The sequence below is a fragment of the Scomber japonicus genome, chromosome 8, assembly GCF_027409825.1.
Source record: "Scomber japonicus isolate fScoJap1 chromosome 8, fScoJap1.pri, whole genome shotgun sequence".
In the NCBI taxonomy this organism is placed as follows: Eukaryota; Metazoa; Chordata; class Actinopteri; order Scombriformes; family Scombridae; genus Scomber; species Scomber japonicus.
This window is the reverse complement of record NC_070585.1, coordinates 12,513,097-12,537,088: the sequence shown is the minus strand read 5'-3', so window position 1 is coordinate 12,537,088 and position 23,992 is coordinate 12,513,097. Positions and strand designations below refer to the sequence as shown.

Here is a 23,992-nt window from a genome sequence, read left to right as displayed (position 1 = left end):
ACACAAAGGTTACAAATGTTTCATATAAAATGCTGATCATACTTCAGTGTTACATTTTAGGCAATTTGAAGCAAATGGTGTTGAAAGTGGTTCACTGCTTGTAAGACTTTGATTCAATCTAAATGTCGACATCTGCTGGGGGATTTTGACTCTGTTTTTATGTTAGGATTCAGAAGAAACCATGAAACAGGCAAAATACAATAACACTCACCATTGCCATCTGTTTGATACAGGTTATTTACCAAAAACTGTCACTGATCGGATGTGCTAGTGTGGAGATGATTTGTTACTTCTTAACAAGATTCATAGTAACATCTTGTTACTTTATAAACTCTTTGATGAACTAGAGATGGATCCTCTACTACCACTTATCTACACTTGCTGTCTTATTATCAGCTTGTCATCTGTGAAACACTGAACTGCACTAACCACAATGTAGGGGGAAAAAAGTTTGCTTGATTGATGAGATTTACTGTTTTTAAATGACAATGACATTTCAGTACCTTATATTGAGCCATTCATCAAACATTTCTGTAATATAACTTAAGCATTGTGGTTATTAAGCAACCTTCACTTTTTGGACAACTACTGATTCTGAAAGTTATCTACATATTCAATAACTCACTATATTTATGAAATATTTAATATAAGCTATAATATAACCTTGCTAGCAGAGTAAATGGTAGATTGGATCAGCTGGAATAATGAAATCTCACATTTGCAATTGCTGACAAGCCACCAACATTTCACATATTTAACACGTATGTGAATATTATCTATTGATATTATAGGGCTAATGATTTTCTACCCTGCATGTAATTGTGGTTTAGAACACTAAACCTGTTTTTATTTTTTTAAATATATGTTTTGCCCAAACTGTACATCTTAAAAAGGTATTAAAAGGTATAAAATTGTTTTAGAATCACCTTTGAAAAACTAAACGTGTATGTAATATATTTGGTGTCATGCAATGCACACTCCTCTTCATGTACGGTAAATCTCCCCAGTTTACAAGAAGAAAAATGCTTGTTTTCTTCAACCAAAGTAATAATAAAAAAATGATTCAAGTGATTTTCGGTAACTTTATTAAAACCATATTGTGACACAGACCAGAACACTTACAGGGCACACAACAGAAATAAATACCATCATGTGTACAGCGCTCATTGTCAAACAGGCTTATTGCGGCTGGCTTTTGATTTATGTCATCCAGAAAGAGAGATGCATGCTATGTCATCAGACAGAGATACCACCAGGAGCTGGGCTCAATGTGCTAATCACGCTGCCTGCTTTTGACTGTGGAGTGCACATCCTGCAACACTTCACCTGCTCTGTTATACACTCAGGCTGCATCTCAATCTGAAGCAACCAGCTCCCATTTAGCTTTGCTTAGGGAGGCGTTAGGCTGCATTAGTCAAGGTCCATGTCAGGCTTGTTCTCTGTAGTTTCTGAGGTGGGGTTGCCTGTGCTCTCAGTCGTTCCCTTGTCAGCAGCATCTTCCTGGGCTTTCTCCTGTCCATTGACAGGCCCGTTCTGCTCTGCAGGTGTCTCCTCCTTGGGAAGCTCTACCTTGGGCTTCGGCTTGGTCACAATGGGGTTACAAGCAGAGAACAGCTCCTGGAAAATTACATCAAGAACACAATGTGAAGTGCTGAGTTGATTTAAAGCAATCTGTTGTTTATGGGATGGATCCCATGGTAAACTGGCCATGGAAAATTAGACATCAAAATTATGGTTTGGCCGTATGTGGCTAAATTTACTTGTTAACCCAACACCAATTTAACAAAGTAACCATTTGAATTCATCAAGAACATCTAGTGTCTACGTGAGATGGGATGTCTCTTTTGCAACCTCACTTCATGATTTAGTCTGATATGATTGGTCCACCTCTCCTTCGCTTGAGCAACTTGCATATTGATTTTAACTGATACAAAACTAGTCTCAGTTCTATGGCGTGATGATATTGTTGTAAGTAGACTCTCACCTTTGTTTTTGCTTTAATGTCTTTTGCTTTGACAGAGGGATCCACCATCAGGCTCTGTTTGCTCTGCTGGTTCATGGCGCTGTTCATCCAAATCATTGTGTCGCTGGCCAGTTTGTCCACTTTACTGACATCTGCTTCATCCAAATGATCGTACTGCTCCTCCTGGAAAACAAAGGGAAATGACAAAAATAGCGTTTAATAATGACAATTTTAAAATTTAGAGATACATAAATAAACGAAGCCAAAGAAAAATAAATAATAAAATGCCAATATTATCGTTGTACCTTCATTTTGTACGCTTCAACAAATTTCATGTACTGCTGGATTTGTTTTCCCAACTCTTCAAATGCTTTAGGTCTCTCTTCAGCCTCTGTAAACCTCTCCTGGATGGGCTGGCCAAATTTCTGTGGAGTACAATCAGTTGAAGACAATTAAATTAAGAAACCAGCTATTTAATGGAGAGGTGGTACTGAAATGAATAATCCTAGCAATAAATTACCTTTAACTCTGCCAGTCTGTCAATGTACACCTGTTTGGGTTGGTCCTCTCCATCTTCATACAGCCAGTTTTCAGTATCCTCCAGCTTTAATGACAAGGCGTCTCTTTCCTGAAAAATGAATAAAATAACAATGTAAGACATTAGAACCAAATTTGTTATAATATTATCATATGGAATTAAAAGCACCAACTTTGACCTCAATTCTTTCTTTACAAGTAGTCAAAAGTGATTGTTAACTTACAGATTCACTGACAAACTTCTCCAGCATCCCATGGAGTTTGTCCCTCATGTCGTACACATACTCTTCTACATTATTCTTGGCGTCATTCCTCTCCTTCTCCAGTTTGTCCTGCATGATCATCTTACCCTGAGGAGAAATCAAACAACTGTAACTGCTGAACACCATAAAAGTAATATAGTAAGATGACAAATGGATTAGATGGATGGTTTTAGTAATATGTGTATATGTAGGAGGGCTGAAAGTTTTCTTACCTCATTTTCTACAAAAAGATTAAGCATGTCATCTGCTAGCTGCCACTGTGGACTGTTTTCAATCGGAAGCTCCAGGACTTTTGTTTTGACTTTGGGCTTTTTGGCTTGTGGGGGTTGGTCGGACTTCTTCTCGCCTTTGTTCTCCTCTGTGGTGGTCTGAAAAATTGGGACAGTTAGCATTAAGATTCAAAAATGAATTTGACATGGCAGAAAGAAATCCGGACATAGACAGCTTTATTGTAAAGTGTATGACTGCTGTGAAATCCATTAACCAAAACGTAAAATTAATAAAGACATGCTATGTCTTAACTTACAAGTTAATAAGAACATCTGTACAAATTTAATGTAATCTAATGCAAAAGTCATGCAGTAAACCTTTGAAAAATGTCAAGGTTTTGTTGAGTCTTTTAAATGTCTAAATCCATTTGCATACACAAGTAGGAAAAATATGAACTTTACGAGCAGCACAAAAGGTAAAATTTGTTGTCTGAACAGATGGTGTAATGCATAGGTAACTATTTATTTCATATAAAAAGTGAGCAGTACCTCCATCTCTTCATTCTCACGTGGCTTCTCTTCTGTTTCTTTCTGACTATCTCCTTGACCTTGCTCCTCCTGGTCGGTTTGCATCTTGTTCTGCAGAAAAGTAATAAAAAACAATCATGTTTTCGCCTCTAACAGTAGAACATATACTAATCCACTTGTTACCTAATGTAAAATGACATTTTATGGTGACAAATCACAGATAGTTATTAGGCTGTAGTACCTCCCCCTCTTTCTCATTGGTCGGTTCTGTTTCCATGGGTTCCTCTGTCTCATCAGACTTCTGCACCTCAACCAGGGAGGCGCTGGACACGCTGAAGATACCATGGATGTTCACTCGTACCTTGACCTTCACCTTGGAGCTCTCACCAGACGCCTGTGGGACAACCTTCTGGATCAGGTACTGACCTGCAGGGAACAAACAAAAAACACCAAGTTATGACCAAAAATTTGCAGGTGAAGTCAGTAATTTGTTTTGTTCATTTTATATCAATCAATTGTTTGCTAAGAGATTAGATATGTTTCTGTGAGTTTAAGTAAAAAAACCCCAAAAAACAGCTGTTTTAAGTTTCCTACCAATAGTGGGGTCAGGGTAGGGCAGCTCATTAGGGGAATTGTAGTAGGCCTCCAAAGAGAAAGGCTCTCTCCGATAGAAGGTCAACACTTTGGAGAAAGGTGCTGCGTGGCCCACGGGAAATACCTCACAATCACTATAACAAACACATATTACAGAATTATTACATTCAATAATAAAAGACAAGAAACAGTGCGGAAAAAACTAAAGAAATTATCAAAACATGCCCCTCCCCCTTCTTACCTCAAACCCTCCTCGGCAGCAGAGTGCCACTTCAAGGAGATGGGGTATGGAACCATGTCTGTGATGGAGAATTCACGCACTTTGAAGGCAGGTGACAGTATTGCACACTGTGGAGACACAACAAAAAAATAAAATAAAATCACACTATTTTGTTAATCTACATATAAAGTTTTACATATGTGTATGTCTTTGTGAAGCTGTAATTGACAACAAAAATGTTAACTCAATAATCATCATCACTAATATTATTTTCAAACATCAACACTACTTGTTCAAGCCTGAAGCTTTGCCATTGCTGATAAGTGACACTCTTCTGGTGAGCAATAGTGTGGAGACCAGCTTTATAGACACTGAAGTGGGATAATATACCTGCAAAGCACATCCTCTGGCCACTGCTTCATCAGCATTTAGTGTGGTGCTCAGTTCCTTCCCGAAGAATTTGCTGATTCTCTCTTTAACTGCGGGGATCCTGGAGGCTCCTCCCACTATCTCTACTGCATAGATGTCTTCCTTTTTCAGTTCTTATGGAGCGAAAGAAGAGCTTTATTACAATATACTTTTATAAACGTCCATACATTATGCTCCTGGATTAGAATGGAATAAATCAAGATTAGTCCAATTAATACTCACTGGTATGATCCAGCAGACTCTGCAGTGGAGCCTCAACTCTTGCAAAAATGTCAGCACTCATCTCTAGAAACTGAGCCCTTGTAAAAGAGGAAAAAGTACACAACTTCAACTTTAAGCGTAAATCTCAAAGCAAGACACAGTAGATATAAATCACGAAGGCTAAAAGCAGCTGAAGACTTTTCATTGGACCTACCTGTTCAGTTTTCCAGTGACATCAATGTCATTCATGAAGCACTCGATGTTGAGCGGTAGGTCAGAGGAGTTTGCACTCATCAGTTTCTTCAGTTTCTCGCACTCCTGGTAGAGCCTGACAAGAGCTCGGGGCTTGGACATGACATCAAGCTTGTACTTCTTGCCAAATTCCTCACAGAAATGCTTGACCAGGACCTCATCAAAGTCCTTCCCTCCCAACTCTGGGTCACAGGCTGTAGCAAGGACCTGAGAGATGGAGAATAGAGGCAAAGAGAACATTGTAGGAATAAAACAAGGCCTGTCGTAGCTCTAATAAAAGAATCTACAGTATGTGTTTTTACATCCTCCACTGACTACTCACCTTGAGTTTGCCCTTGTTAAAGGCGCACACTGATGTCTGGAATCCAGAATGGCCCAGGTCCACAAACACCACATTCCTGGCCTTCTCCTCAGGGGGAGGAAGATCCTGCTTATAGATGCCATATGCTAACGCCACTGTAAGGAAAAGCATTACATTATTAATGAAGTGAACAAGAACCAAAATAAATGTCAAAGAGTGCATTTTATGAATAACGTTGATCTCAGGGGAAGTCAGGGCTTATGCCTTTTTAACATGTCAAAGTAGGAGAAGCTAAAGTGTGTTTTGTTTTTGTTGCTTGTGTGTAATATATATATATATATATACACATATACACACACATTTTATATATAAAAATGAGCACTAAAACTCCAGTACAGGTCAGGCCCTACTACTGTTTATTAGTTAAAGCTCGGCTCGCTTGGAACCTTGGCAGAGCAGGTACTAAAAAAGTACCAGGTACTGTCCTCGAGTCCAGCAGTGCTAGAACTGTATAATGGTAAAGCCCCATAATAGTACATGTTGCTAATGTTATCCTTGCCCCAGCCCTGCCCAGAAATCCTGTGTACAGACCTGCAGTTGTCTCATTCATGAGCCTCAGGCAGTTCAGTCCAGCAATCTGTGCAGCATCTACTACTGATCTCCTCTCAGCATCAGTGAAGTAGCAGGGAACCTGATTACAGTAAAGGAGCATGTGAGATGTATTCATGTATTAACTTAAAAGGCCCTGCACACTCGCACACTCACACACACACACACACACACAGATGTTTTCAATCACAGTCTGATTAGGTCTCTGGTCATGCTAAAGTTGGGTGTAACCATTATATCAAACTGAACCAATCCTAATGATAACAGGTCTAAACAGGCAATATAAATGAGAACACCTGTGTGGGTGGAGCGTTTGTGTGTGTGGAGGCTGAACCTTTTACACGCTCCAAAAAGGAAACTCTGCACATCATGTACAAAGACATTATTTAAAAAAATAACTGTGGTACAGTGTGATACTTACAGAGACAACACAGTCAGCCACAGGCTTCTTAAGTGCATTTTCTGCTGTCTCCTTCAGCTTGGTTAGCAGCATGGCAGTGACCTGTTCAATGCTGAACACCTTCTCCTCCTCCATGTACATAACCTTTAGGTACAGTCAATTATAAAGAAAGGATTATAACTGTTGCTCCGGATGTCTGTTTACAACTGGGAAGAATAAAACACAACTATCTAACTCAACCTTTGGACAAATAAGAAAAATGATTTCACCTTCACAATCTAACAATAAATCATATTTCCAAACATATTGACTTTTTGCTTCATGTAACAGTATATGAAACAAATGTTTTAGTTACCAACATCCCTCACACAGTTTATTATCATCAAGACTTTGTTTCAAATTGTACATCTTGTGAACATTTTATAACCCCAATCACAGATATGCTGTGTCACAGGTGCAATAAAGTGTTGTTCATCTACGAGCTTTTAGTACTTGTTGGATTTTAAACTTTGGTTGAAAACTGCATTAATAAGAACCTGACATGTCACTGAACAGAAAATAAGCCAAAACAATCAGGTGGATATAAATTAAATTATAAATGAACATAAATCAGTTTTCCAAAGATAATGTACACACACAATGTGTTTGGGCTATAATTACTAACTAAAGATAACAGATTGACGTGACTATAAGTTAATGTTTCTTGTTCCTCTCTTACCTTGATACCAGTTGTTCCTACAGGCATTTGTGCAATATCGTAGACCAAACTGGATTTGACGCGCTGCACATATGGATCTGAGAACGCCCTGCCATGAAACCTCTTGAATCCTTGAACTGTGTTCTTGCAGTTTGTGACAACCTGTTTAACAAAAGAAAAAAATCAAATAACTGTACACTTATGTTTACTAGAAAAGTTCAGATACAATATTTTCCTTCCCATACTGTTTCAGATACTTGAATTTGTATATCAGCCGATAGAAAGTTCCTATCCGATACCATTGCATTACAAAAAAAAGAATTAACAGCTGTATACTACTAACCCTGTATGGATGTGATGTGATCGTTATCTTTGGCATGATGTGTCTTCAAATGTTTTGCAAGATTGCTGGTGTTGAAATTGGCAACACTAGTGCCACCCCTCAAAAATAAAGCCTTGGACACTGTACAGGCTTCCTTTCTTCTGTTGGGAATTGTGTAAAATATGGCCAAAATGCTGAGATCAGTTCTTCTTTTCAGTAGTCACCAGTGACTGTATAGTGCTGTGTTAGCTGCTGTTTTGGAGCGGTGAAGAACTGATTGTAAGGAAAACTGTTGTTTTATCTGGGTGTGAACGTTTATTAATACATTAAGTGGTATGGGATTAGTGCATCACCGATACCAGATCCAGTATTTTAGGCAGTATTGGAGGCAATTCCAACACTGGTATCAGTAGCAGATTAACTCTGGAGTTTACTGCACTTTCATGACGTGAAAACATGTTTTGATGTACATTAAATATAGTGCAGACTCAAACAGGGCATTAAATGCTCTATAGATAGGCTCATCATGTGGATCTTACTTGGCTTTTTGCAGCTGCACCAATCGATCGATTCCGTGGTCCAAAAGAAACACATGCTCTACAAACAGAAAACACAATTCATTTATTGGTCCTTTAATTTAAATAAAGCAGTTCGTTATTTGGTTAATACAATATATTGGTAATAGGGAGTGACAATGACAATTTCTTGAGGTGGTTGTTTTTCATGCTGTTATATTTAAACGTAGCCTTTGTAAACATCTATTATAGATCCATTTGTCGTTTCTACTAATGGGTCACCAAGCTAAAAATGAAATACAATGAACTGATGAAGCCGTTTTGACAGCCAGGATCCGGCCTCCTCCCATCATGCGCTCATTCATGCCTGCAGTAAAAAAAATTATATCAATCACCTGACTGAGCAGGTCGATTACCAAACTCTCTGCATTATCTCGATGGTTTTATTATGGCTGGACAACCTAAAGAAAAGTTTCATCATATGAGGAGGCACCGGGATTTCTTTCAACTCACAATGGTTTCGCCTCAGCTAGCATTAGCTTTAGCTCTCACATGCCGTTTCCTGTTGTGAAATTCGCTAGCATGCTAACTATGTAGCAATGCTACTTGCTAGGTAGCAATGTTAAACCGTCTTTAATATTAGGTTGAACATGAGTGGGTTAATTGCACACTAGTTATCAGTGCAGGTAATTCAACATAAACTAATAGAAAAATACTGTGGTTAATTGTACTTACGGAGTACACCGGTCGCTGTATTCATTAGCGACAGTTTCAATCCCTCCGGCTCTGGCTACTGCTACATAGCAGTTCATGAACCCGACGTCAAACCCGACTACTGACATCTTCACTGGCTGACTGGACAACAAGGAGAGCGGTAACTACAGGGAAAGCTCAGAAAAACAGCTGAGAGCTCAAGGTGACAGCGGCAGCTACGGTGGGCTTCAGTCAGCGGACGGTGATCCACCCTTGTTCTTGTTCCATGAAGCTGAGCAGCGGCAGCATGCGGTGCGGTAACGCCGGCTGATGCGTGTCTACTCCGCCGACCAATAGCATCCGACTGCAGAGACGGTAATGCGCCCCCAGCGGCCAGGACAGTCGGCGCAGGGTGCCATGACCAGTTTAATGATTAACAGAGGTTTGGTCTATTACATGTGACATCATTAGATTATTAATACTGAAGCTGCATGTTACTGTGGAGCTATTTTTAACTACTTTATATAAAATTAGCTAGTTTAGTCAAGTGGTTCTCAACCTAGGGATTGGGACTCTCAAAAGGGTCACCAAATAAATCTGAGGGGTCGTGAGATGATTAATGGGAGAGGAAAGAAACAAAAAACAAAGTTCTAATACACATATCTGTTTTCAGTTTTTGGACTTTTTCTGTAATCTTTGATTTTTGGTGAAATATTGGATCATTTAAACATTTTATTCAAATGAAAGCATGTGAGAAGTTAAGAGGGAAAAATCACTATTTGGTGGAGCTGTCAAAAGACAGAAAGGTTGGAAAACATGTATTATTTTAAAAGCATATTATAGCCTGCAATCCATACATAGTGTCAAATCCGTGTCGGGGAAAAGTAGGCTAGTTTAACACTAACCGACAGACCTGTATCTATCAAAGAAAGCGGCTGCAGGTGGTGCCAACTCATTAACACACAAAACAAAACTCTAACCCAACAGACCCCCACTGACTCCCTAACAGCTGGAGAAAATACAGCTAAGATAAATGAAATAAAAACCTTCCTTGGTGCACGAAATAAAACATACTCCGACTAGACAATCAAATTAGCGTGCAGTGCTGAAATAGTGAATATATGAAAATAACAAAGTAAACCTACTGCCCAAATCCTGAAACCTCTAAATTAGTATCTCAGATGAATTAACGTGGCCTGCTGTGACAAGCAAGACTGGGAAATCGCATGTATTCTCCCGTAGGTAAAATACAGCTAATGATGTTATCTGGTGAAAAAAAAAAGAAAAAGAATTTTGAAGCCCTGGCTCTATAATGATAGCCCAGAAGAACACAAAATATTTTTACATTTCATAAAACAAAATGACTTAGCAAAACACTTTTGCCAGTCCCGAAACAAATTGGCATTTTAGAAAACCAAATGAACAAATTTACAAATGACACAAACTGGAAAGGGAAAGTAGAAAATACCAGACAAGACATGCAAGTGATAAAATAACCAGTACAGCAGTATGTTTACTCAGCTGTTAAATAAATCAGACATTAAACCTATGTCTATGAAATAAACTAGCTTCTACTCTCAACACTGAACAGAATGTTCACATTCGGCCACCGTACTATTCAACACTTAATACCTACTGTACTGTATATTTCAAAACCTACTAATGCTTAATACAGGACATACTCTAAATAATGCCTGTTTGTCTTTTAATGACTAATTCAAAGTTTCTTTTGTGTGATCTGAGAAATGCACAACATAGTGCGTTTATAAAGTTATTTACATACATATTTGTTTTATATCTTAACTCTATTACTTTTTATGTTGTGTTCTGTTATTAATACTGTAACAATTTGATTTTTACTATGACTGAAAAGTGCCTTGAAAATTATTTATCATTATTATTACATTTGCAACCGATAAAATGCTGGAAATGTGACAAGTTGGTCTTCATCTTCATTGATCAAATTTGAAAGTCACCACACGCCTCATTTACTTGTAGGATTAATCATTGATATGTCAGAGATTGTCATGTTCTCCTAGAGGTGGTGGTCCTTGTCCTTTTGTTTTGACTCATAGTCCAAAACCAACAATACATTTACTGAATCATAAAACGTAGAAAAGACATCAAATCCTATAGAGAACTGTGAATATTTGGCATTTCGGTTTGATAAAACTCTTGAACAGCAATTATTTGCCGTCAATCGAAATAAGTATTTCCTGACAAGTCATTTACAGCAATAACTGTATTAAAGCTTGGAAAACTAGCATGTTTTGACATAGACATAAATCCTAACACAGATTGTCAGAATACACACATACAGTGAATGTGTCTCCACAGGTTTACTGAGAGCAGTCAGCAGAATTAATTCAGTCAGAAGTGATTACACATAAATATTTTTCATCTTTATTGGTCAAACGTACAGAGTTGAAATTAACAGAGAGAGGCTGTCAGAAAGCTGGCAGGAGTTCAGGAGTTTATTCTTCGGTCTGGTAGTCAGAAGCATTCTTCCTCTTGCCCTGCATGTAGGTGTTGTTGCCCCAGCTGTATGTCAAGTACATGAGAGTCATTGCTGCAGAGGGAAGACCAGAAAACCAAATTAGCACCAGGATCTATCCTCATAAAACTACGACTGTTATGAAAACCATTTCTTCTACATGTTGAACTGGAAAGAATCTCTGGCTCAGTAGTTAAGTAGTAAAGTAGTACAGTCGTAAAGATTTGACACTCAACATAAAGAAAAATGTAAGAAAAAAAAAAAAGAAAAAAAAAAAGAAAGTCAGCTGTACATTTTACTATTAGGCACAAAAAACTTAAATGTTGATTAGAAAAGGGAGTGGATAATTGATAAACTCATGTGGAAGCAGTGGCAGATGATGAGACCTTTGCAATGTTGTAAAATGAGTACACACGACTGCTTAACAGGAATTTTATACTATTGTTTATACTAAACAAAAAAAACACCAAATGAATACGTTAAATGATTATTATTTCATCTACATCACCAGCTCATTTCAAAGAAAAGGAATTATTTCTGCTACTGTGTGCAGACAAAATTGTGTCTTCTGATGAATCTATCAAGTCAAAATACGTGCAGAGATAGTTTTATGAAAACAAAATCTTTTCACTGAAAGGTTAAAAATGTGTTGCAGAGAGCTTTCTGCAGTTTACTTGATCCTAGATATATTAAGCATACTTTCTATGTCCTAAACTTATGACCTTTTTTAATCATAATATTTAACTGTTCCGTTTAAGATTTCAGTGACTGTATGATACTTAGGGTCCCATTTTAATGATCTACAGCGCATGGTGTAAAGTGTGCGGCACAAGTGCCTTTGGGGCATATCCAAATCCACTTTTGCTATTTTAAACGGTGGAAAAATAGTCACTGAGTCAGGCGCATGGTCTAAAAGGGTCGGACTTACGCCCAAACACGCCTGTGATTAATGAGGGGTCATCTCTCATTCCCTTTAATATGCAGGCGCACTGTCACCTTGGCTGACTGTAAGTTTGATGACGGATTTACCAGGATTGGTCACATGACTACATTGACAGTTGCATTGATCATTACTGTGATTGACTGATTCTGATACATATTGGCACGTCATTGTGACTTTTTTAATATGTTGATGTACATCATAATACGAATTCACATTGTGGTCCTTTTATTAGTGATGTTTTGCAAATTTGTGTGCTGCTGCACGCCTGTGTGTGTGTGTGTATGTGTATGTGTATAACAAAGCACACTGTCTGCACGCTACGCACCCGCCTATAAAGGAGCATATTGGACTCTTGATGATGTGCCCCTTAACTAACAGTGAGTAACATATGCGTCAATGACTTTAGACCTGTTTTTTTTTTTTTTGTCAGTAGCGCAATCGCTTTCCTCTGCCTCAAAATAGCAACACACCACCAATGCGCCTGACCACACCTCAATTTGAGACCAACACACCTATAGGTACACAGACTGGTGCAAGTGCATTTGCTATTTAGACAACGTGGGTACAGGGCGAGAAAATGACAACTGCACCAGGGGAAACTAACAAAGACACATGCGCCACGGGCACCATCCGCTGTGCGCCGACCGCAAGATGGGGCCCTTAATCTCCTGACCAGCTGTAAATGTAAAAACTGGCATACAAAAGCAAAAACTCACGGGGGGCGATTTTGAAGAAAGAAGCGGTGATCCTTCTCCACGCGTTGGGGATTCCCTTGGAGAAGTAGTTGGGGAAAGCCCTCTGCTCGAAGGGGGATATGCTGTAGGTGATTACATGCCTGACCTTGGCCAAGTTTCCAAAGTGGAGGCCCATGTTTAACAGAGAGCTGATCTGAAAAGACAAAAGAAATCCCTAAAAAAAGATAAATATACATACATGTATAATTACATTTGCAACCGATAAAATGCTGGAAATGTGACAAGTTGGTTAATCTCATAATTACAGGTAAATGCCATCTTCACTGATCAAATTTGAAAGTCACCAGACGCCTCATGTACTTTTAGGATTAATCATTGATATGTCAGAAATTATGAAAAATCACAGTCATGTTCTTCTAGTGGTGGTGGTCCTTGTCCTTTTTGTTTTGACTCATAGTCCAAAACCAACAATACATTTACTGAAGTATAAAACGTAGGCATTTCAGTGTGATAAAACTCTTGAACAGCAATTATTTGCTGTCAAAAAAACCCACAACAAAGTGTGAATTTTCTATGGCAGTAAACAGAAGGTCTTTAATTATGGACTTGCTTAAACAAAAGAAGACATGATGTGAGGATGCCACTTTGAGGTTTGTTGAATGGTGAGTTGTATTTTTCACAGTTTTCTGATTATTGTCAGATTATTTCTAATTAATCTGAGAAAATAATAGTTGCATTCCTAGTTTGCACTGAATGTAACTAGTAATTCAACCCCCTTGTAGTTTTGGGATCACAATGATTAAAAATCATCATTCTTAATCTTTAACATTTTTGCATGATTGCTATTCTGAAATCATATGCATTGGTATTAATGTCTCATTTTGAAGATGAAGCTAGTTAATGATAGTTGAAGGTTAAAAATGAAAAATATTTCCCTCCTTAAAATATCAGTTCCCTTTCACTAGTTTCCCTGACTGCTAGCATGAACATGTGCATTAAAAAATAAGTAATATTATGTTAATAATCGCTCAACATGGATTAAGACTGAGGCAGAAACCTGGTATTCTGCAAGGTTATATTGGTTAGATACATGACAGTGGAGTAACAGTGGTGGTAAGTAACTACATACATCAAATGTGGTACTTAAGTACAATGTTAACTTAATGCTTCCACTTCATTACTTTTCAGATGGAAATATTGTTATTTCTACTCCACTACATTTATTTGACAGTTTTAGTTATTGTTCAGATGAAGGTTTGACACATAATATAACGAGATTTTAGAGTAATACACATTGTTAAATGATGAAACCAGTGGCGTCCAACTTTTTTGTCTTTTGACGTCTTACAAAAAGCAGTGTGTAGTCGGGCTCACATTTCAGATGTCAATGAGTTGTTAACAGCTCCATCAAATAGTGATATTTCCCCTCTAAACTTCTCACATGGTTTCATTTCAATACATTTTCAAATGATCCAATATTTCACCAGAAATTCGAGATACAATGTTCACAAATTTAAACGGTTTTGTGTATCGGAACTTGTATTTTTTGTTTCCCCTCTCTCTCCAAACTCTTTGAAGGGGTCCGACCGCATAGGTTGGGAACCACTGGACAAACTAGTTAACATACAAAGTAATTGAAACTAGTAAAAATAATCTAATGATGTCATATATATAATAATATACAGCCAGAGAGAGCAAACCACTACTTTTACTTAAATAAGATTCTGCATGAAATTAAAATACTTTTAGGCTGCTGTATTTGTATTTTAGCTTAATACCACCACTGTGAAATATTGACTCTAAATGGAGCACAGGACGAACCGTGTGAGCTCAATGTTAGCATCAGTAGGCTAACGCTAGCTAGCTGCTAAGGTACAAACAGACCTTGAGACTTTTCCTTCAATTACACGACACAGTCGTCGTTTCATCGACAGATTATACACCTAAGTCACTCCTAACACAAAAGGGCAGTAATAGTTCACATAATCATCTAATACTTCTAAATGAAAGTAAATTTACCACGTAGAAAATCGTGACATTGAAGCTTACCTTACTGCTTCTCACTGCTTCTCACTCACCCGTTTCCTAATAGATTCCGGTGTACGATGTCCTTTTTTCCTAGGATGGCGAAATAATCACCCGCCCTACTCTGCCTCTGATTGGCTTACCATGGTACTCTTACACTAACCCTAACCAATCGTATTCCTCATGCATAAAACTAACCAATCATATTAACGAATGCAACGAGTACTAGCCAATAGGGCAAAGTAGGGTGGGTCATGACTTCATGTCCTAGGGTAAAAATGGCTTCCGACGTCCTTCCCTTATACGTTGACTGTCAATAATGAGAGCATTGTCGCCATCTAGTGGAGTGGAGTCTAGTCAAGCTAAAGAAACTGAAATTAAGTTTTCACAGTTCACCAAGGATTTATCATAGACTGTATATGGGATTTATTCACACAAAAGTGCTTAATGTACCTGTTGTCTAGAAGACTATACACAAAATCCACAATAACCTTGATAAGAGAAGAGTTAGGAAATTCACATTATGCCCATTCATTAGGATTAGCATTCTGAACAGCAATTCCACCGTGTTATCTGTTTGTGCTTTCCTCACACCAGCAACACAGAAGAAATGTAGAGGGGGGCAACACCTGCTACCATAGAGATCGTGCAGGAAATCTAGATACATCAAGAAAACATTCTTTCATCTGACCTTCAAGTTCTTACAAAGACAAAAGTGACATTTTAGGAAGGCATCTGTATATAAGAGTATCGACAGTCTACCTCTGTTAATTAACAGGACATTTTTTTTAACTACTCTCCTTTCCTATGGGGGCAATGATATTTCTCATTTCTTTGGTGCATCAACATTTCTAGCAAGCAGTATGCAGACAAAGACAAAATGTGTGCATGCTATTATTTATTTTCCAACTTTTCAGAGAATATGTCTACATATTTTCATTCCTTTGATTATCCTTAAGCTGAGCACAGACACACAGTGAGTTCATTCAATTTGCATAAATAGACATGACATGCATTTAGTCACATTCAACTAGTAGAAATTCATAAGTATGCAGTCACTCAGTGACCAGAAGTAACACACACACACTGAAACCTTGGCAGCTTTCATTCTGGACATTATGAAGACAGCCGCCATTCAGACAACTGTCTGTAATCCCCATGAATAAAACGATATGTAAAAAGGTTTGATAACAGTTTGTGGCAGCTTTTTCATCTCTTGTCCAGAACAGGTCTACTTAAAACTTGGCATTTGTGTTAAATTAAAGAATAATGACAGACCACCCACCCAAAATAAGTTAACAAAAAAAATAAATATAAAAAAATCATACATCACACTTTTTTCTTCTTTAAGTGTGTCAAATTCAATACCAATATTGCAAACAGTAAATTGAAGAATAGGATGCTAATGCACCCTTTCTTTGCCTTAACAAAAATAAATGTTATGTCTGGCTGTTATGTAGGATAAAATACTTTTGGATTAAGTAAGCACAGGTGATTAAGTTAACACACCTGGTCCAGATCAAACTTCTTTCATGTACAATGATTTTACACATTCATGAAATCACCAAGTCTGGTCAGAATGTGTGATACTTGGATACCGTCCACCTGTGATGACTGTCGAAGAGGTTGGTCGTGATGCTCCATTCAGCTTGTAAAAGAGGAAAACAAAACAACAACAAAAAAAAAAAGACATATTGCTAGCAGGCTTAGCGACATGTGCACCTGGTCGCAACCATGTCTTCAAACTCCTTGTAGACATAAGAGCCGTCCTCTTCACAGATCATGACACTCAGCGGGCTGTAATGGGAGGGAATACACGAGGGCCTTGGCACAGAGGAGTCAAGCTTCTCATATATGATGTTTTGCACCATAGTGTGGACAGGTGAACCATAGATGAAGCCCATGGTCCTCGGGCAGATGCCTCTGCAGTACCTGGGGTTGTATTTTGGTGGGAAAACAATCCAGTGATCCAGTTTGAGTTGGCTGAACCGCACCCTGAAATCATACAAGGCACAGTCACTTGTTGGGAATTCAGAGCTCGGAAGAAGCTCAGGCAGGTGGATATCCAGGCTTTTATCACCCCGTTTGCTCTTTGGAGATTCCCTATTCCATCTCCTCTTGCGCCCAAACCTCTGTTCTGGTTTGAGAAACATCTGCTTGTGAAATGTGTTGGCAGCAGTGGATGGCCTTTGACTTGCTTTAGCGTTGGCTTGTAACCCACCAGTATATTGATGGGCAACTTTGCTGGTGTCATTGAGATAAAGAAGCAGAGGAGGGGACCTCATGGTGAACTCCAGCGGGCCTTGATGCCCGTCACCCCTGTTTTTTTGTTCCTCTGGGCAGGTTACTTTGATGAGAAGGTGTATATTCTGCTTCTGAAACCTTAGCATAGGCTGAAGAAACAAGGTGACGTCAACCTCCACCCAGTTTCTCCTTATCGTACTGTCTGTGAAGTTCAGAGCGTGGTGGATCCCGGGACACAGGGGACACTGGTTTGAATGCTCCTGCTCTTTGATACTCAGGTAGCATACAGAGTTGACGTTGTCCAAGTTGTACAGCAGGGCGGACTTCAGAAGTTGCTCTTTTTTTCTTACTTGATCAATTCTGTACGAAAGATCCTGCATGAAACTCTCTGAGGGAAATATGAGAAAACACAGAGTGCCGTGTCACCATCGTATGTCATGACAAATGCTTTTGTACTCATTATTAAAAAAAAAGATTTAGCCAGAGCAAACAGCCATCTTGCATATACCTTTTTTCAAGAGCATGATGTCTGATGCCCTACAGACAACCTATGTTGAAAATTACCCTTTTAACAATGATATTGAAATGAGTCAAGTGTCAAATAATGTTTGTTGACTCCAATAACTATTATAAATTATACAAAAAAACCCCCACAAAAAAGTAGCAAATTTAACATATTGTCTCATGATAAGTAATAATTAAAAAAGTTTTTAAATATATTCTCATTTAACTAAATTTGTGCAGTATCCATGTTAAACCTCTTCCTCCCTAGGCCTCTGGCTCAGGGTCCTGCTCGTAAATGACAGCCAAAATGAATATAGTATATCTCTGTAACTACAAGGTCTATATGAATAATATTTTGATCAATAATTAATAAAAAAATATATATTTTAAAGAGACCTAAACAACAGCTTTCTGTTCGAGTTCTGTCAGTGCTGTGAATGTTATGTACACTGAATTGTACTGTCAATGTAAACTCATGCTCTGTTGTGTTTCACTTGCTCACCTTTATTTTTTGCAAGACATTCATCTTGTGGCTTGATCAGTCGGAGTGTGTTGTAGATTTTATTCCCATCCAAACTCCTCTGCACTCTGGGTGACCTCTTGTAAACCTCCGTCAAATATTTCATGTAACTTTGCTCAGGTTTAATCTTTTTCTTCAAGTCTGGGTTCCATCTCGACCCTCCGTGCTCTGACAGGGCTTTGACCAGCGGGGAGAAGATGCTGCCGTAGGGGTACTGGGTGAAGTCGCCCAGCTTGTGCAACGTATTTGAGGTGGCAAGAGAAGATCTAACCAGCGATGAGCCACAAGTTAGCAGCAGCAGTAACATAACAGTGCGACAATAACGAAGGACAGCTGACATCAGCATTTGTTTTTCCATTATAAACAACGAAACCAGTCCAAGTCAGAGACACTCTCCGCTGAGAGCGCGAGGTCAACAGGACAACACAAGTGCAGTCGCTGATCAACACGCACAGGTGTTGGCAATCAACATATGACTCATTATCATGTCAGGTAAAGAGACTACCAGGGTTTCTGAGTATCAGTTTAACTTTGCACGCAATAATGTATTAAATTATGTTTCACGGACAATATCCCTCACATTGTGCTGTGTTAAAGGAACTAGTAATTTTGTAATTTTAGAAGAAATGTATCTCACTATGAAAGTGCAGTGATGTTGTTAACCTTTTTTTTTAGCAAAGGTGGCGAAGGTTTGACCTGCCCACTCTGTCTCTGATTGGCTGACGTTGATATTCTTACCCTAACTCTAACCAATCATGCCTTAACCTAATGAACCCTACCAACAAAGTAATCAATCAGAGGCAGTGGAGGGCGGGTCATGATCACTTGCAATACATGATTTTTAAAAAAGAAAAAGAAAAACCTTAGCTAACACTGTTACACTTAAACAGCTAAATGGCTAGCTAATGTTTCACATTATTCTTAAAGTAAGTTAGGATATTATGTAATGGGGTTATTACGCAGGTGGTCGAGTGGTTAAGAGCGCATGCTACATAGCCTACGCAGCAGACACCGGTTCAAATCCCGGCCGGAGGACCGTCGCTGCATGTCACACACCCCTCTTTCCTGTCTCTCTACTACTAATAAAAGGTGTCTGTGCCATAAAAATACTTTAAAAAAGAAGTAATTAATTACAATAAAAAGTAACTAGTTATAGGCCTAGTTACCTTCCCAGAAAAGTAACTTGATACCAAAAATGAAAACCCCTTCATGATTCCTTGTGCATCTTGTTTTAGTCAAGACCTCCTTTAAATATAATGAGTGTACCATCATCACACAGCCAAGTCTGGCCCATAATCTGTAAATCTTTACACTTATAGCAGGAATAAGAGACACAATGTCTCATTTAAAGCTCTTTATTGTATTAAAGTGGTTTCTAAAACATATGCCCACATACAAGTTATAAAACTACATAGACTATAGGCTTTTCAAACACATCACTGCAACAGGGCAACAGACTCTTGTTACCTGGGCACAATTTACATATCACTATAATGTTCTTGCTCTTATTTCCTCCCATCTTGCTGGCCGAGCTGCCAAAATATATTGGAGCCAAATTAAAGAAATAATGATAATCATTAACTGCAGTATTTCATTAGGCTATTGCTGGTCTGATTATTAGATCATCTGAATAATGTATTTTGTTTAAATGCGACCTGACTGTTCAGATATGTATCTGATTCAGTACTACATTTGAAAGTGGCCTGAATCAGATTTGGAAATGTCAGATTCAATGCGACTTGTGCTGTTCACATTGTCAACAAATCAGATATGGGTCACATTTGAGCGAATAAATCGGATTCATGTAACTTTTAACTGCAGTGTGAACGTAGCCTAACTGTAGCAACACATTAGAGAACAAAAGCTACACAATTGCTGCACAGCAGTGGACTTTGGTCCAGGCTGAGGCTGCAGGGCTCGGGCTGGACTCAAGCAGGCAGGCAGCAGGAGCATGGCAGCACAGCAGGCCAGATAATTACACACCCTGATGGAGCAGCCACTTGGTATTCTCAGCACACCCACAAAAACATACGAGAGGGAGAGACGGTGAGGAAGAAAAAGGAAGGATTTGGAAATGTCAGATTCAATGCGACTTGTGCTGTTCACATTGTCAGAAACAAATCAGATGTGGGTCACATTTGTGCGAACAAATCGGATTCAGGTCACTGCTGTGTGAACGTATAGCCAAAGGCTCACATTCTCTGAACAATTAGGTTGTAGTTCCTAGTTTGACCACACAGTGGCGCACATAAACTGTGTATCATTGCATGTCCAACTCCTCACACTATTTTATTATTAAGAAAAATAATAACTATAATTTTCATTGTGCAGTTATTCATTTTTTTGGCTGTCACTAGTTCCTAAAGTTACTCTGTTTGGTTTACTTAAATTTGAGTGCTTGTTAGTTTATAAAGCCAAGCATTTGTGTATCTGGGTATCTTTAGTAAACCATTACAGGCATTGGACTCATCTGGATTTAACAGCACTGAATCCCTAAATCCACGGTGTAGACTGCAAGAATAAGTTGAGGTTAAAAAAAAAAAGAAAAAAAAGTGATTATAGAAAAAAATAATAAAGACACTTACAATGATGGAAATGTTGGTCTTTATTCTGTTATTTTGTTTTATTGGCATTTGTTTTGTGTGTGTTCCTTGTGAGACTTGGAGCTGTAACACCGTAATTTCCCTCAGGCCAAAGAAGAGGAACATGTTACCAAATACTGAGACTATTTTTGTTAATTCTCTGAAATTCACATGAATGAAGCAGTTTCACATTGGGCAAAGGGGAAGATTGAAGGCTTACAGAAATGAGAGTCAATGCTTAGAGTATCAGGTGTTCATATCCATATTTTATACTCCACTAAAATATTCCTATAAAGGTCATTTCTATCTACCTCCATGGGAACAAATAACCCTAAAACATAAACAACTGTGTTTTATAGCCCAGTAAGCAATATCACCTTCACTAGTCCCTGATGGTCTGTAGTAGGCCTAATTTTCAGTGTGATTTTAGATTGGCTCCATATGGCAACACATATGATCAGGAGATTTATGCAATAATGGATGCCTGTACAATAACACATTTTAACTCTCAGTATCCTGAAGTTGAAGTTTATATCCTCTCAGCACAAGTTCATACATTGGCACAGCAGCCTCCACACTAGGCAGTAGGCGTGGTGGAGTGGAGAGCATAAATACCACGGAGCCTCTGAACGGACGCTCTCTCTTTCCACTCCTCTCAGGCTGTACCGGCAGAGACTCATCAGCCCTCTGAGAAAAAACAACGCCAAGAGGTCGTAATCAGGCGGAATAAAATCACACAAACTCACCGAAAAAAAACGAAAAGGGATTATTTAAAACCGGAGCAAGAGGAAGGAATACAGCTTGTAGATCATCCTTTAAACATATCTTGTAAAGAAGTCATTGGAAGTTTTGGCATCATGAGGATTTTGAGTGTTGTGCTCCTGCTGGTTCACGCCTTGGGTAAGTTTCATGTGCGCTCACGTTATATCAGCAGCCCGCCTCTGTCAATGTTGATGGTTTATTATGGCATTCCACTTCTGTGTCTACCTGTGATACCGTCCTCCTCTCGGCTATTAGTGTAAACCTCTCAAGCTATAACATGTCTTGTAAACTTCATAACCTTTAAGGCAACGATTTTCATGATGCCAGGCTATTCGGGAGCTAGTGGGATCATCTCTCTATTTTAGAGCATGCTTTATGTAACTGGATACATTTATTTTTAACTCATATTCTTGCCTGACATTAGCTAACTGTCTGTCCATGCATTTCGTGTGTGTGTGTGTACAGTGAGGTTATATGTCAACTTTTATTCTGCCCCCAATTCATTCCCCTTACAAAACTTACACATAGAAAGGGTCTGTTCTCTAGTTCAAGTCCCCAGTGTTGGTCAGTTTTCACTCTGCTGAAGTGTCCTTGAGCAAGGCAGTAAATAACTTCCAACCCCTTGAGGTGCCGGTTCTGTATCTGGATATGTGTTAAAGGGAACCTAACCAAGACCAGGATACACTGAAAAAACAAGAAACCAGCCAGGAGCGTCCTAACATGTTTCAACTTGCCTGTAGAGGTCCACCCACCTTGGCACACTAACCTGTGCATGCTGTTTGTCCCCTAACAGAAGAGTTTCTGTGGTGTTTCAGGTTAAAGAGTGTATGAAATCAAACTTACATGGATTTTTAACGTCTTTAATTCTCATTTTCTCCTCCAGCGGTGTCCCGACTGGCCAATGGTGCTGCAGTTGACAGGTATGAGAGCGACAGGCAGCGGCACACGGCTGTTATCAACTTTATGGACACAACCAAAGACAGGAGGTCAGAGGAGGAGAACAGAAGAGGTGTGGGTGCAACAACAGTGGAGTATGATCAGAGAGGCGAAGAGGACTACGATGATGAATATGATTACTACGGAGATGAATATGAAGATGGCATGTCTGGGGATTCTGAACTAGAGGCGCCACGAGGTAAGGGAGTTTTCTTCAAAATTTTCACTACTTTAATGTCAGTTTTCACAAGCTTCTCGAGCAAAGACAATGAAATGTAACTGTTGTTTGTTTGTTTTTGCTTAGTTGCCATGTCAAGCAAACCCCAAGACCCATCTGCCATCCTGGAGGAAAGCACTGATGGAAACAGAAGGAGAGGAAAGGGGAGAAAAAAGGGGAAAGGCAAAGGAAAGAAGAGGAATCCTTGCCTGAGGAAGTATAAGGATTTCTGCATTCATGGCACCTGCCAGTACCTGAGGGCACTCCGTTCCCCTTCTTGTGTGTAAGTATCAGGTCCATGTCTATGTGTTCATCTCCACCACTCCCTCTTTTCAAAAATGTAGAATGCTCCACTGAATTATTAACCACTGTAACGATTATCTCTCTGTGTCTTGTGCAGGTGCCACCCGAGCTACTCTGGGGAAAGGTGTGAGTTCTTCACTCTGCCCGTGGAGAGACCTCAGGAGGGCTACAACCGGACCACAGCTTTGGCTGTGGTGGCTGTGGTGTTGTCGTCCATCTGCCTCACCATCATAGGCCTCTTACTAATGCTCAGGTGAGTAATACACACAAACACGCATAGCTGTACACACACACACACACAGAGATAAAGAGAGACTTAGCTGGAACTAGTAATAGTCTCGGTGAATAGTCTGAGCAAGCTCCTTTATTTTTGTTGGTTTGATTACAGGTTTCACAAGCGAGGAGCGTATGATGTAGAGAATGAGGAGAAGGTCAAACTAGGGTTAGCGTCCAACCACTGAAGAGACAAAGAAGGGTGAGTAGTGAAGAGCAGGGCCACAAACACAAACACTGACAAAACATTTTTCTTTCCTCTTTGTCGCCTGAATGAAATTAGGTTTTACTCACTTCCTTTTTTTATGTTAGGCAAAGATGTGGCCACTCTACCTCAAAATAAAAAAAGAGAGGACATCCGAGGGGAAAAGAACGTACATGAAGGAGGGAACCGAATGTGCCCGCCTCTCCCTCTACAGAAGAAAATGGGCATCTCACTGTGTTCCTGGAGACCTTGGAAGAGGACGCCCACATGAAACTGGAATATGGAAAGGCCCACAGGATGGACTGCAGATGTGACGAACTTAAGATGATGAGCACGAAGGAATGAAAAGAAAGAACATGTTCATAATCTGTATTGCTTCACAGTTATGTGAAGAGAGGTCGGAGACTGAACTGAACGAAGATTTTTTTAAATCATCCATAATGAGCACTCACCTGGATTTTTTGTGTCTCAAAGAAACCATTGTATATTTCCCGGCACAAGTCAATCATCTGTTTATTTTATTTGTTTGTTTGTTTGTTTGTTTTTGTTTTCTTTG

At 39.1% G+C, this 23,992-nt stretch overlaps 4 protein-coding genes across 5 annotated transcripts; 1 reads left to right on the top strand and 3 right to left on the bottom strand.

Annotated features, from left to right (window-relative positions):
- Window positions 1-1,068: 1,068 nt before the first annotated feature.
- On the bottom strand, window positions 1,069-9,055 carry hspa4b (heat shock protein 4b). Its single transcript, XM_053323493.1, has 19 exons — window positions 8,776-9,055; window positions 8,065-8,122; window positions 7,225-7,365; window positions 6,528-6,650; window positions 6,089-6,188; window positions 5,519-5,652; window positions 5,159-5,403; window positions 4,966-5,042; window positions 4,705-4,856; window positions 4,336-4,442; window positions 4,095-4,228; window positions 3,742-3,926; window positions 3,522-3,611; window positions 2,976-3,131; window positions 2,725-2,850; window positions 2,484-2,591; window positions 2,269-2,388; window positions 1,985-2,146; window positions 1,069-1,617 (listed from the first exon to the last, which is right to left on the bottom strand). Exons 1-19 carry the CDS (start codon window positions 8,880-8,882, stop codon window positions 1,411-1,413), a joined length of 2,532 nt encoding a protein of 843 aa, XP_053179468.1. The 5' UTR covers window positions 8,883-9,055; the 3' UTR covers window positions 1,069-1,410.
- A 2,058-nt stretch (window positions 9,056-11,113) lies between these two features.
- On the bottom strand, window positions 11,114-15,024 carry LOC128362669 (cytochrome b-c1 complex subunit 8). Of its 2 annotated transcripts, none has more exons than XM_053323512.1 (3): window positions 14,915-15,024; window positions 12,887-13,058; window positions 11,114-11,302 (listed from the first exon to the last, which is right to left on the bottom strand). In XM_053323512.1, exons 2-3 carry the CDS (start codon window positions 13,038-13,040, stop codon window positions 11,208-11,210), a joined length of 249 nt encoding a protein of 82 aa, XP_053179487.1. In that variant the 5' UTR covers window positions 13,041-13,058; window positions 14,915-15,024; the 3' UTR covers window positions 11,114-11,207. The 2 variants fall into 2 exon arrangements, with proteins under 2 accessions (XP_053179487.1, XP_053179488.1); XM_053323513.1 differs by having other exon boundaries at window positions 12,887-13,079; window positions 14,915-14,951.
- Window positions 15,025-16,596: 1,572 nt separating this feature from the next.
- On the bottom strand, window positions 16,597-18,516 carry gdf9 (growth differentiation factor 9). The gene is made up of 2 exons (XM_053323505.1): window positions 18,141-18,516; window positions 16,597-17,522 (listed from the first exon to the last, which is right to left on the bottom strand). The coding sequence occupies exons 1-2, from the start codon at window positions 18,514-18,516 to the stop codon at window positions 16,597-16,599; spliced, it is 1,302 nt and encodes a 433-aa protein (XP_053179480.1).
- Window positions 18,517-21,428: 2,912 nt separating this feature from the next.
- hbegfa (heparin-binding EGF-like growth factor a) lies at window positions 21,429-23,594 on the top strand. Its single transcript, XM_053323509.1, has 6 exons — window positions 21,429-21,640; window positions 22,386-22,637; window positions 22,743-22,938; window positions 23,056-23,211; window positions 23,347-23,433; window positions 23,544-23,594. The coding sequence occupies exons 1-5, from the start codon at window positions 21,598-21,600 to the stop codon at window positions 23,417-23,419; spliced, it is 720 nt and encodes a 239-aa protein (XP_053179484.1). The 5' UTR covers window positions 21,429-21,597; the 3' UTR covers window positions 23,420-23,433; window positions 23,544-23,594.
- The last annotated feature ends 398 nt before the right edge of the window (window positions 23,595-23,992 follow it).